Genomic DNA, 15,152 nt, shown 5'->3' with positions numbered 1-15,152 from the left:
AGTAGCATGCCAGTGTCTAACAGTGGACGATCATGGGACTCCAGTCAGGGGTGTGCAAATTATTTTAAAAAACTAATTGTCCAAGGGACTAAATTGGGGTCTTAATCTACCTGTCCCTCGTGGCATTCCACTCCTTGCAACTTAAAACTTAATATATTTTTAACATTGCGCTGTCCTTCTCGCCTCCCTGCAGCACCGCACCCGGGAATTAGCAGGGAGGGGAGAGACCTTGCAGTGTGACAAGCGCCAATTGAGTGTTTGTCAGAAAAGAGGAATGTTGGGCTCTCTTAACGCTCAACAGAATCACATCTGCGGAGCAAGTAAATAAGGTACTGGCCCTAATGAGGGAAAAAAATAAAAAACCTTACTCCTTCAGGTTACCCTTAAACACAGAAGTACTTGGGTACTCCTAGATTGTAAGCTCGAAAGAGCAGGGCCCTCGAACCCCTCGTGTATCACATTGTATTGGTATTGTTCTGTCACACGTTCTGTCCCCCTTTGTAATGTACAGCGCTGAGCGAACTATTGGTGCTTTATAAATACTGTATAATAAATAATACTCAGTACATGTGCCTACTGAGCAGCCAACTCAAGCTCCAGTGTCTGCTCCGTTAAAGAATGAGTTCACCAAAAAAAAAAAAAAATAAAAAAAAATGTATATATATATATATATATATATATATATATTTTTTTTTTTTTTTTTTTTTTTTTTTTTTTAATTATTATTAATAATAATGAATATTGATAAATGCACATTTTTTTGCAGGTAATTTTGGAGCCTGGAAAGGATTGCATCAGCAATCAGCATCATGGGTGAAATGCATGGCTCCTGCACACTGTCAGTGTAATCTGTTTGGTCATACATCATATGGGCAGGCAATTTCACACTGACAGGAAGAATCAATAAACTACCAAAGTGCTCAACATTGAGAACTAGAAGCCGACATCAACAAAGGATGTATTAGTAGTTGATTCATTCACAGAACTCTGTGAATGAATGATGTGGGCGGAGCCCCATACAGCCACACTTTTTTCAAAAAGTTTCAGTTGGTACAGGGAATTTATCACTGAATTGAGATCCATGTCTGGTCAGCTTTACTCTCAACCTCAAAAGGAACAGGAGGTATGCGCATACCTGCTTGCTCTTAAGCTCAACTTTGTTAAAACACTGCCCACCTGAAACTTCCTTACACCCCAAGGGCTCATACACACAGGCAGCCAGGAGGTGGTAAATGCAGGTAGTTGAGCTGAAGTTTTGCTACCCTATGACTATCCACCTAAACTACTTAATGCAACCACTCAGAACTGTACCCTAGCTGCAGCACAGTGGAACTGCAATTTAATGGTTAAAGCAGTGGTGAGGTGGTGACATATTGCCTCTTCACTGCTGGACAAATGCCCTCTAAAAAGCGATCCACCCCAGATCGATTTTCAGAGGGGCAGTAGTAGAGCCACACATATGAATTAATAACTCTAAAAAGGTTTCAGTCCCACCTCCCCTTTTCTAGGATGCATATAAAAGTTACTCCAGTCTGCTGTTTTTTTTAATCTCTTAGACCTTGCATTGTTTTTGCTGTCTGTGAACTTGCACAAAGAAATGCTTTGTGTGCAAGGTGTCAACAGTAATAGGTCAAACGGTAATATATTAAAATAAAAACTTTGTTTTACTGGTTAAAAAATGGGTGGGGGGGGTACCCGCATAAACAGTGTGAAGAACAATAAAACAGTCACATAGCATTGCAATGTTAATATAAAAATCTATTGTCAAAGTTTAATACATTCATATTCAACATCATGTATTACCCAACACAAACAAAAAAAAAAAATATTAAAAGTTAAGTTCACTTAAAAAAATAAATAGAAGCACTTTTTTTTTTGCAGGTAAAACACTGCACCAGCAATCAGCAGATTGCGGGAGCCATGCAGGTCTCCTGCAGACTGTCAGTGTAAGGGCCAGTTCACACAACAAAAACATACCCCAGATATGTTTTTGCTTACAGTTCACACCACACGCAGTTCCGATGCAGTTTGCGATGTTTCCTTATGGTTCTGTGCAGAAAAAAATGCAATATTCTACTTTTTTTTCTGCACCGGAAACTGACTGCACTGGTGTGAACTTGGGCCCTTGGAATACATGGAAAACACTGTACATGAATTTTTTTATGCAGAAAAAAAGGCCACTGAACTGCATCTAGTATGAACTAGCCCTAAGTGGTCTTCCTGTACATCATACAACGGGCAGGCAGCTTCACACTGACAAGAAGAATCAATGATCACAGTGCAAAATGGAGACCTGGTAGTTCCTCGAGAACTACAAGCCGACAGCCACAAAGGTTGTTGGTACTTGTAGTTTTCACATCCATAGAACTCATGGCCACGTTTTGGGTTTTTTTTGTTTGTGACAGCTGGTCAGGTGGTCCATCAAATCTTTCTTTTTTTTTTTGGCATGTTTGTGTAAAAACAGGTTTATCCCAAACATGTATAAAGGACAAGTTTGCCTTTGGAACAGGTTACATGCTCCACTTATATTCCAGCTCCTGCTTCCTCTCCCCCATATCCCCTTCCCTATGACAGCAGGCAAGGGATACCCCCCCTGCGCCCATTGTCAAGAGTTTAAAAACATCATGGTTCCCCACGGCTGTGTCATTCATTCATTCACAGAGTTCTGTGAATGAACAAACCACAAGTACTATCGGCTTCTGCAGCCGATGGCTTGTGGTTCTCAATTAACTACGAGGGCACTGGTGAGTGCTCTCGTAGTTCATTGATTTTTCCTGCAACTCAGTAAGTGTCTGCCTGTACCAGGTTTGGGCAGACAGTTGCACTGACTGTGAGATCCTGGCATTGCACCTTCAATCTGCTGATCGTGGGTGCCATGCTTTACAGGCTGCAGTGTAAAAAAAAAAAATAACCACTTTTTTTGCCTGCAAAAAGATGTGCATTTATTTATTTTACAAAAGGTGAACTTCTCCTTTAAATACACTTACTGTCCATTGAATCACTACCACAAGTTTTGCATTCGGGATGCATTTCTGCATTCACATTTTTAGGTGTTCTGCTGCATCTTTTACACATTTTTCCCTTCATCTCAATTCAGGACGTGTGTTTTTGATGCATATTTCCACATTCCATACAGAAAAATGCAGCATGTTCTACTTTTGTTGACTGCACTATTGTGAACTAGGGCTATTGGAAACCATGAAAAACACTGTGCATGTATTTTTGAGGCAGATTAAAAAGGACTGCATCTTGTGTCAACCAGCCCGGAGTCGCTTCCAAGAATGAACTACTTATTTGGTGAACAAAAATACTCTAGAGCTCAAACTAGAAGGAATGTTTATAGCTGCTTGTTCTGGACTTCAGCTATATATGAAAAAATACTGCCTAGTTTTCCATGCCATTAACAAATATTGAGGCTCATTTACACCAGAACACAGTGGGGGAAAGCCGTGTTCTGTACATGTTTCTCGCACCACAATCAAAATGTACTGGGTATGCGATCTCCTACGGGTGTCATTGTATTCCTAACATCCCGAAGGCAGTTTGCAAATGCAGTGCAATTTTAAATGTAGTGAATGCAATTTCAGCCAAATGAAATGTATTGGCTGAAAATCGCACCGCACTGAATCACGCAGGAACGCAGACTGCGTTCCTGTGCGATTCAAGTGTTAACCTGCCCTTAGGGTTTCAGTCCCATCTCCCCTTTCTTTTTTTCCAGGATGCAGTACATATTAAGTTCCCCCAGCCTCCTTTTTTATCCCATTTTTTGTTGCCTGTGGACTCACACAAAGAAATGCTGTATGTGTAATAGGTGAACAGCTATAGGTTAAAAAAAAAAAAAAGTTTTCCTTAGAAACTAAAAAGGTAAAAGATACCAACAATAATGAATACCAACAACTGTGCAGAACAATAAAACAGTCACATGACATTGCAATGATAATGTAGAAATCAAACTAAATTGTCAAAGTTGAATACACTTACATTATCAATATGTATAGCCTAACACAAGACAATATCGGCTTCACTCAAATATTACTGACAGAAAGAGACACATATAAAAAGGCCAAGTGGCCCATGTTTTCTTCAACACTTTTGTCTAAAGAGGATATATATTACCTCTGCTGAAGTCTGCACTACTTTTTTGGTAAAATAAGATTTTTTTTTAAATGTTGCTCCTGACCTTAAGCTAGCAGGAGGAAAGTTCTAGAGCTCAGCTTTGTATGAAAATCCTGCCCATATGAACTTTTTTTTCCACATCCAATGCAGGGGTATGAACGTCGCACCAGTATTGATGTCAGGACCATAAGCATGGATCGAAATTCACCTGGTTCAGCAGGGAATTTTTGATCCATATATGGGCAGGGAGGTTGTACAGAAGCTGATCTACCAACTTGACTTCTGTACAACCGCCCTGTCAGAATTTCCCCGCTCAATCAGTGCTGCAGGCTATAGGTTGAAAATGGATGGAGCATAGGGCAGAAGACGCTGCAGAATTGTCTAGCAGCACAGAGGATTGGGTATGTAAATGTTCTTTTCTACGTCCCTTAAACCTAAAACAGGCAGTTAATCCTTTTAGGTATGGGGCGCAGCCCACTGTAATGAAGAAGTTTCCCCAGAGCTGAGCTTTTAAGGTCTCATTCCCATCTCCCCTTTCCCTTCTTTCCAAGGTGCAGTACATATAAAACTCATCCAGTCTCCTGATGTTTTATCTCTCAGCATTGTATGGACAGTTCTATAGGAGCAGAGGAGTTCTTTGCATATTGCATTGGATTATATGGGACCACAAATGCCTGACTGCACTGAAATAAAAAAGTTAATGTACTTTGCGCATATGGTGTCTGAGCGCACACGTCAACAGGGACAATTTTTGAAAAATGAGATTCTGCATGTTAGGCATAGTCAGGTGTAGTCAAGCATAGTGAAACAAGCTGAAACACGCTTAAACGTGAATGGGGGCTCAGACCTTGAACCATTTTTTGTCCCTTTGATTGCTGTGGATTTACACAAAGAAATGCTAGATTATAGATTACAAATATAAAGAAAAAGATCAGCCATGAACTATACAACAATCAGGCATGGTGCAGGATGCTGCTGTTTGCCAACACTAATTAAGCAACAACTTGAAGGATTTCAGAAAAAAACAAACAATGATGCAAGTTGTCATCTGAGTATGTAAACTGGACCAATCATTTCCTCTTATTTGATCCCTTTTGATCTGTTAGATGTATCACTTGAAAGTGTTATTATATCAGTTTGACAAGTGCAGAAAAAAAAAATCCAGATATCTTGTGAGCTGATAGCCTTGGGCTTGTTTTCACTTGCATTTAGGGTGGCAGTAAAAACAGGCAGCTGAGCTGTTTTTACCACCCCTGTTGGGCCATGTTCACACTTGTGCATTTTAGGTGCCTTGCATTACAAAAAGTCTGCATCTTTTATGCGCATTCTAAATTCTATAGAGTTCAATGGTGACATAAAACACATGTCAAACATGTCTAAAATGCAATGTACCAAAAATGCACCACATAGATGTGAACTGGCCCCTAAGCTACAAAAGCAGCTAGACCGGGTTGTACACATGCTGTAGCTGAGATGCTTTGCTGCCGGTGACAGATCCTTTCCACAACAAAAGTTATCCCCCGTCACGTTTGCCGGGCGAGAACGCCAGTAAATACGACCCATTCAAGTGAGCTGCGCTTGGCTGCAGCCACCAAGGCATGTGCTTGCAGTGCAGTTGTGCGAAGGACATGTGACATGGCGCCTCCTCACTGCCTGTCAAACACCTCTGAAAAGTGGTCCACCGCAGAGTCTCCCACATGTACACAATTAGGCTAGCTATACATGAATCCAATTTCAGCCAGTTCAGCAAGGATTGGCAGAATTCCGACCAGCATGTAGTTGTCACCTTTTTGAAGCGACACACTTGAAAACTTTTGTTTGATCAGCTACAATTGCCAGTGTCTTGTGACAACGGATGGTCCTGCTGTCAGAATACAATGTCCCAGAGGGGGGGGGGGGGATTCCTCCATCTGCCTCATTTATAAGGATGGAGGAATCTATACACCAACTGACCAATTTAACAATGAACAGTGTAAAGCCAGCGTCCTATACTTTCTGCCTCTGGACTGGTATCAGTTAAAGTGGTATTAAACTCTAAGGCTGACTGTACATCATGCAATTTTCTTTCCTTCAACCACTCGATTCTCCATCACAGTCAGTAAATGCCTCCCAAAGCGCAGAACACAATTACTGCTGATGGCTAGAGCGGCAGTGATCAGGCAAAAACAAAAAAAGAGACTGATAGATCGACTTCAATACAACCAGCATACCGACAGATGGATCGAATCTTGGACAGTCCATGAAGAACTGATTGAATTCCAATCTGTGGCCGGCTTAACCTAAGACATTTCCCTACAGGTAAGTCAGTATGTCTTACTTAAAGCTACCTTAAATATCTCCTAAACTAGCACCATATAGGAGAGACTGACATGGGCTCCAGCCAATGACATCACTGAGCATGTGCAGTGTGCTTTGTATTCATGGCACACTTGTGCCGCAATGGGACCTCTCAGGTGCATGCACGATAGTGATGTCACAACAGGCCGACCATTCAAATGGCTGGAGAACCAAACCCAGCATGAAGACGGGACAAAGATGGCAATGCTGGTAGCGGTGACAGCTCAAGGCTGGGGGGGCTCTTGTGATTTTCCTGTGGGTAAGCTGTGCCTTCCCTTCTAGGAGGTCCCGTGGTTTTGGTGCGATTAAGGAAAGCACATCAAAACTCCCGCATGCTGCATCTTTGCTGCCATTTCTGAAACAGCAACAAAACCGCGGGACCTCCTCGAAGTCTATGGGAAGGCGACGCTACAGCCCACAGTTAGCTGAGCTCAAAGCCATCCTAAGTCTGCCCTAATGTGCCAGTATAAGGTGCATACTAGTACATTATGGCAGACACCTGTAATATTGCTCCATGCTAGTTCTGTGCACTATAAAACACCTCCCCCATTCATGGGGTGGCACAGTGGCTTAGTGGTTAGCACGACTGCCTTGCAGTAAATGGGTCATGGGTTCAATTCCCAACTATGGAGTTTGCATGTTCTCCCTGTGCCTGCGTGGGTTTCTCCGGGTGCTCCGGTTTCCTCCCACACTCCAAAGACATGCTGGTAGGTTAATTGGCTCCTGTCTAAATTGGCCCTAATATGTGTATGTATGAATGTAAGTTAGGGACCTTAGATTGTACGCCCCTTGAGGGTTAGGGACTGATGTGAATGTTCAATATATATGTATAAAGCGCTGCATAAACTGACAGCGCTATACAAGTACCTGAAATAAATAATGGAGAAGATGTCATTCTAGGATGACAACACTGCTCAGTATGGAAATGGATGAATGACAGGATTAGCAGGTGAAATTAAAGGGACAAGTGTGAAAACAGAAAACTAAGGCAGCTGCCAGCTCTGTGATCTGCAGTGCGATCAATGTCTCGTCATAGACCGTGCATGCAGGCAGTGCTATGCCGGGAATAGCAGTCGGGTACTCACTGGTGCTCAAAAAGCAGTCTGTAAACCTTCTGAAGCAGCCTTCAGAAGAAGGTCCATCTTCCATGTCTGCCCCACTCAGCTCCGGAGGAAGCCTCTGTCCGCTCAGCCCGGCTCCCGGGACCGGCTCTGTCCGACGACCCTCACTGGACGGACCGACTGACTGAGGGGCTCCGGCGGGAGAAGTGCGGCGAGAGAGTCCGGCGTATCACTGCCGAGTGCGGGGAGCTCAGCTCTCCTTTCCCTCCTCTCTCCCTCCTCCCCTTCGCCCCTCTCTACCTCCACCCACAACACTTTGTATGCTTCTCTCTACACTCCTTGCCGGCTCTGACGATGTGAGAGGAAGAGGGTGGGGTGGCGGCAATGGGCGGGCGGCGGAGTTCAGTAGTCTGGAAGCAGAATGCACAGGGAAGGGCGGGCTGTCCTTCTGCTGCCTCTATGACGAGGGAGCCAAGCGATGTGAATGGGACTCAGCGAAGGGGTGCTGAGGGCCTGGGATGCTAAGCACTGCGATGACAAGGCTGCTTTCTGCTCATGACATCTTCTTTTTGTTTATATAATGGGAGCAGAGCCCAGCCAGGCACCTTCTGACATCCAGAGGAAATGAAGGGTGGGAGGGCTCACCACAGTGCAGACAGCTTACTGCCTTCCTAAGTCACCGCAGGGACTTCAGTGTCCCCACCTCGGGACATCACCATTCCCAGAGACTTCAACGTCCCCACCCCGGGACATCACCATTCCCAGAGACTTCGGTGTCCCCACCCCGGGACATCACCACTCCCAGAGACTTTGGTGTCCCCACCCCGGGACATCACCATTCCCAGAGACTTTGGTGTCCCCACCCCGGGACATCACCATTCCCAGAGACTTTGGTGTCCCCACCCCGGGACATCACCACTCCCAGAGACTTCGGTGTCCCCACCCCGGGACATCACCATTCCCAGAGACTTCAACATCCCCACCCCGGGACATCACCATTCCCAGAGACTTCGGTGTCCCCACCCCGGGACATCACCATTCCCAGAGACTTCGGTGTCCCCACCCCGGGACATCACCATTCCCAGAGACTTCAACGTCCCCATCCCCAGGACATCACCATTCCCAGAGACTTCAACGTCCCCATCCCCGGGACATTACCATTCCCAGAGACTTCAACGTCCCCATCCCCAGGACATCACCATTCCCAGAGACTTCAACGTCCCCATCCCCGGGACATTACCATTCCCAGAGACTTCGGTGTCCCCACCCCGGGACATCACCATTCCCAGAGACTTCAACGTCCCCATCCCTGGGATATTACTATTCCCAGAGACTTCAATGCCTGACCCCGGGACATTACCATTCCCAGAGACTTCAGTGTCCCCACCCCGGGACATTACCATTCCCAGAGACTTCAACGTCCCCATCCCCGGGACATCACCATTCCCAGAGACTTCAACGTCCCCCCCCCCCGGGACATCACCATTCCCAGAGACTTCAACGTCCCCACCCCGGGACATCACCATTCCCAGAGACTTCAACGTCCCCACCCCGGGACATCACCATTCCCAGAGACTTCAACGTCCCCACCCCGGGACATCACCATTCCCAGAGACTTCGGTGTCCCCACCCCGGGACATCACCATTCCCAGAGACTTCGGTGTCCCCACCCCGGGACATCACCATTCCCATGTCCCTACCATAGACCATTACTATTCCCAGAGACTTCAATGTCCCTACCAGAGACTTTAACATCCCCACCCTGGGCCATTACTATTCCCAGAGACTTCAATGTCATCATCATAGATCATTACTATTCCCAGAGACTTCAGTGACTCCATCCTGGGCCTTTACCATTCTCAGAGACTTCATCATCTCCACCCCAGGCCATTACCATTCCCAGAGAATTTAGTGTCCCTGCCATTACTATTCCCAGAGACTTCAGCGATTCCATCCCGGGCCATTACCAATCTCAGAGGCTTCAATGTCCCCACCCCGGGCCATTACCATTCCCAGAGACTTCGATGTTCCCACCCTGGGCCATTACCATTCTCAGAGACTTCAATGTCTCCAGCCCGGGCCATTACCATTCCCAGAAACTTCAACAACTCTATCCCAGGCCATTACCATTCCCAAGAACTTCGATGTTCCCACCCCGGGTCATTACCATTCCAAGAAACTTTAACAACTCTATCCCAGGCCATTGCCATTCCCCGAGACTTCAATGTCCCCACCCTGGGCCATTATCATTCCCACCTCCCAGAAGCATGCCATACCCCCTGAGAGTTCAAGATAAAAGTGCATTTAATGTACACCCCAATACAGGACCAACACCAATCAGCCAAAATATTATGGGCACTGACAGGTACAATTAATAACATAGATTATCTTGTTACAAAGGCATATAAAAGATGGTGGGATATATTAGGCAGCAAGTGATCATGTTGTCCCTGAAGTTGATGTGTGGAAAACTGAAAAAATGGATAAGCATTAGGATTTGAATGAAGAACCAAATTGTAATGTCTAGGTGACTGGGTCAGAGCAACTCCAAAATGCAAGACTCATTGATGCAGCTGGGGAGCAAAGGCTGATCCATGTAGTCTAATCAAATAAAAGAGTTACTGTGACTCAAATTGCTGAAAAAGTTCATGCTGGTGCAGATAGGTGTCAGAGCACACAATGCATCAGTTTGTTGCGTATGGGGCTGCATGTAGCTGCTGATCGGTTGGAGTGCCCATGCTGACCCATGTCCACAGTCAAAAACGCCTACAATGGGCACATGAGCATCAGAACTGGACCAAGGAGCAATGAAAGAAGATGGCCTGGTGTGATGGAATTCAAGAATGGTTTGAGAAACACAACAAGGGGTTTGAGGTGTTGTCTCTGGATTCTCCAGATCTTAATCCAATCGAGCATTTGTGAGAAGTGCTGGAAAAACAAGGCTCCACCTTGGAACTTTCAGGACAGGATCCACTACTGATGACTGCCAGATACCACAGCATACCTTTAGAGGTCTAATGAAGTCCTTGCCTCAATAAATTGTGGTGGGAGATCATAATGTTATGCATATTACTGTGATTTGTGTATAACCTACACATAGAAGTACAAAAACAAAAAAGAATCTGTGCAGCACACAGACTTTTCTATCTCCTATCAACTTTTCATCTGCCACCTGACTGTTGGAGGGGCACATTGCTTAGGCATTGACTGGTCACATGACACAAACAGGTCTTATTTCCAGCAAGACTCCAACTTCTATACCTGGGAAGACTCAAAGCATACATAATAGCTGCTGATCCAAGTATCATGTTGCTTTGCTGGTCTAAAAAAAAAAAAATCAAAATAAACTGCAGTTCTATACATTCTTCTTTGTATTAATTCCTAGTCAAAAGTTAAATAAAATAATGAAATAAAATATAAATAGAATAGGATGAAAATTAACAATATAATATATAAAGATATAAAATACAAGAAAAAAACGTAATTTAGATTGTAGACTGTCAGGAGCAGGTCCTTCCTAACCCTCATGCTTTGCATTGCATTGTAACTATACTGCTAAAAACTGCTGGCACTAGATAAATCCTGTGTATTAATACTAATCATCATAATCAAAAAATTGCCAGGTAATAACAGTACAAATTAAACTGCATTTTAATTTGTGCTGCATATAAATAATCTTACAGATTAGCCACTGGTTTTTACAGAGCATTTATGGTGCTGCTTTGTCGAGTGCAAAACATCAAAATAAGCTACAGTTCTATAAATTCTCCTTTATTCAAATATGCTGTAAAATAAATTAATATTCATTAATAAAATAACAATACAGTACTATAATATTTAAATATACAATCTATAAATAAAAATATAAAATTCAAAAAATAAACAGTCATTTAGATTGTAAACTCTCACAAGCAGGGCCCACCTAACATTCTTGTATTGAATTGTATTGTAACTGTGCTGTTATATTTTTCTTTATATTTTAAAGCACTGCACAAACTGTTGGCACTATAAAAATCCTGTATTCAAATAATAATAAAAACAGCAGAGGAACAATAGTACAATTGAAATTCCATTTTAATTTGTGCTGCATATAAATAATTTTACAAATTAGCCACTGGCCTATACTGGGCATTTATGTTGCTGCTTTGTTTAAAAAAAATCAACGTAAACTGCAGTTTTATACATTCTGCTTTATTCCAATCTGCTGTAAAAACTAAAGTGATATACTGTACAAATAATAACATAATTAAATGTTTTATTTATTGCATGTATATACATAGCACTGACAATTTACACAGCACCTGTCCGTTCACCTCAGTCCCACTCCTCAAGATGCTTAGAATCTAAGGTATCAACCTCACATGCCTACATACACATATTAGACAGGGCAACTTTAGACAGCAATTTAACCTACTAGTAGGTCTTAGGAGTGAGGGAAAAAAAGTACTTGAAGGAAACCAAATGAAGCACAGGGAGAACATGCAAACTCCATGTATCTTGGCTGGGATTCAAGCCAATGACTTGAGTGCTGAAAGGCAGAAGGGCTAACCACTAAGCTACTACACTACCCAAGTAAAGAAAACTATAAAATAGACTATTGTTTAGATTGTAAACTCTCTCTAAGGTTGTATTGCATTGAATTGTATTCAACTGTACTGTTTCCCTTTATATTTTAAAGAGTTGCACAAACTTTTGGCACTATATTTATGCTGTATAATAATAAATAACCACAATGAATAATAGTACATACAAAATAAATAATTATACAGATTAGTCGCTAGTCTTTATTGGGCATTTATGATGCATTTCTAACATTTTGAAGTAAACTGTAGTTCTGTATATTCTCCTTTATTCCAATGTGTAGTCAATATAAAGTAATATATACAGTACATAATAGAATAGAATATATAGTAAGAGTATACAAAAAAACAAAGAATTCAAGAATTAAATTGCCTTTCAATTTGTTCTACATATAACAAATCGTACAGATTAGCATTTGGTCTTTATTGGGCATTTATGATTTTTTTGTCATTTCTAAAATTTTAAAGTAAACTGCAGTTCTGTATGTTCTCCTTTATTCCAATCAGTAGTCAAAATGAAGTAATATACTGTACAAATTATTCCAATTTTTAGTCAAAATAAAGTAATATATACATAACAGAATAACATATATAATAATTGAATAAATAAAAAAAATACAAAGAAACACCAAATAATTTAAGAATTAAATTGCATTTCAATTTGTGTTATATGTAACAAATCATACAGATTAGCAGCTGGTTTTTATTGGGCATTTATGATTCTCTTTTGTCATTTCTAACATTTTGAAGTAAACTGGAATAAAGGAGTATGTACAAAACTACAGTTTACTTCAAAATTTTAGAAATTACAAAAGAAAATCATAAATGCCCAATAAAGACCAGCTGCTAATCTCTATGATTTGTTATATGTAGCAAAAATTAAAATGCAATTTAATTCTTGAATTCTTTGGGGATTCTTTGTATTTTTTTATATACTCAATTACATATTATTCTATTATATTATTTTATTTTCACTACAAATTGAAATAATTTGTACAGTATATTACTTTATTTTGACTACTGATTGTAGTTCTGTACATTCTCGTTTATTCCAATCAGTAGTCAAAATAAAGTAATATACTGTACATACAATGAACTAAAATATATAATAATCGAGCATACAAAAAAATAAAGTTAAATAATCACAAGAATTCATGTTAAAGATTAAATTGTATTTTAACTTGTGCTACATACTGAATAACAATTCTTACAGATTAGCAGTTGGTCTTTGCTAGACATTTATTGTGCTGCTCTGTTGTGTTTAAAAAATTAAAGAGGGTCTTCACTCTAAAAAAAAAAAATTAAAAGTCAGCAGCTACAAATCTTATGGCTGCTAACTTATAATAACAGTGCACTTACTGTACCTGTCCAGGGATAAAGCGCCATCCTCACCCAGGCTAGTTCTTTAATAGCTTTCTGGTTCCTGGCAGCGGCACCTAAAAATTGGAAGTAAAGTCATTTTTAAAACTTGTACCTACAGGTAAGCCTATAATAAGACTTACCTGTAGGTACAGTGAATATCTCCTAAACATGCACTCTGAAGGGACGGCATACCTATGCTGTCCCTTCAAAGCTCTGTGATGCAGATGAAACTCCAGCATGCGTGAGTGACGTCAACGCAGCTTGACCAGTCAGATGGCCAGAGTATGCAAACCCGGAAGGACGACTGGGTGAAGATGGAAGCCCTGCTACCAGTGACAGCGCACTACTGGAGGCCTTTGCTCTAAGGTAAGCATTCATATTGGATGCATACTAGCACATTATGCCTTTGTTTTGCAGGTTTTTTTTTTTCTTTTTAAAAAGGCCATGGTTTACTACCACTTTAACTGTGGGCAGCCATTTGTGCTGCTTGCAATTTCACAGCCAACTGCCCATTGCGCATGCAGAAGCTGCACTGCGCTTTATGAATGGGGTGGGGGGAACTTCCTCTCGGATCATCTAGCTGATCCGAGCATAAGTGGGAGCAGGTACCTGTCAAAACTAGGCACCCACTCCTCCCCAAAAAAAGTCATACCAAATGCAAATGTGGCAGGGGGGGATGGGGGGGAAGGGCATAAAGTGAAACTTTTCCTTTTGGGTGAAGTTCCGCTTTAAGCAAACTGCAGTTCTATATATTCTCTTTTATTCCAAAGTCAGAAATAAAGTAATATAAATAATAAAAATATTATATCTATATATATACATACTGTATACACACACACAGAAGTGAGTACACCCCTCACATTTTTTAAATATTTTATTATATTTTTTCATGTGACAACACTGAAGAAATGACACTTTGCTACAATGTAAAGTAGTGAGTGTACAGCTTGTATAACAGTGTAAATTTGCTGTCCCCTCAAAATAAATCAACACGCAGCCATTAATGTCTAAACCGCTGGCAACAAGAGTGAGTACACCCCTAAGGGAAAGTGTCCAAATTGGGCCCAAAGTGTCAATATTTTACAGCACTGCCTTAACCCTGTTGGGCATGGAGTTCACCAGAGCTTCACAGGTTGCCACTGGAGTCCTCTTCCACTCCTCCATGATGACATCACAGACTTAGTGGATATTAGAGACCTTGCGCTCCTCCACCTTTCGTTTGAGGATGCCCCACAGATGCTCAATAGGGTTTAGGTCTAGAGACATGCTTGGCAAGTCCATCACCTTTACACTCAGCTTCTTAAGCAAAGTAGTGGCCGTCTTGGAGGTGTGTTTGGAATACTGCCCTGCGTGTGTTTGGAATACTGCGTAGTCTCTGAAGGAAGGGGATCATGCTCTGCTTCAATATGTCACAGTGCATGCTGGCATTCATGGTTCCCTCAATAAACTGTAGCTCCCCAGTGCTGGAAGCACTCATGCAGCCCCAGACTATGACACTCCCATCACCATGCTTGACTGTAGGCAAAACACACTTGTCTTTGCACTCCTCACCTGGTTGCCGCCACACATGCTTGACGCCACCTGGACCAAATGAGTTTATCTTGGTCTCATCAGATCACAGGACAGGGTTCCAGTAATCCATGTCCTTAGTCTGCTTGTCTTCTGCAAACTGTTTGCAGGCTTTCTTGTGCATAAT

General features: G+C 42.0%; 1 protein-coding gene across 4 annotated transcripts in view; it reads right to left on the bottom strand.

The window, feature by feature from the left end:
- The window catches only part of PDE10A (phosphodiesterase 10A), a 619,526-nt gene that overhangs the window by 409,608 nt on the left and 194,766 nt on the right, over window positions 1–15,152 (bottom strand). Inside the window, exon 1 of one of the 4 annotated variants that reach the window (XM_089668594.1) lies at window positions 7,539–7,866. The exons of the other annotated variants lie outside the window; for them this stretch is intronic. Coding sequence (XP_089524720.1) covers window positions 7,539–7,602 — 64 coding nt within the window. The 5' untranslated portion in view covers window positions 7,603–7,866. Of the gene's footprint in view, window positions 1–7,538; window positions 7,867–15,152 lie in introns of those variants that run through there. 4 annotated transcript variants of the gene reach the window in all.

This window comes from Staurois parvus, unplaced genomic scaffold (assembly GCF_062004578.1).
Source record: "Staurois parvus isolate SC_StPar_1 unplaced genomic scaffold, SC_StPar_1.0 ptg000059l, whole genome shotgun sequence".
In the NCBI taxonomy this organism is placed as follows: Eukaryota; Metazoa; Chordata; class Amphibia; order Anura; family Ranidae; genus Staurois; species Staurois parvus.
The sequence above is the reverse complement of the archived record's forward strand: the minus strand, read 5'-3'. Positions and strand labels throughout refer to the sequence as shown.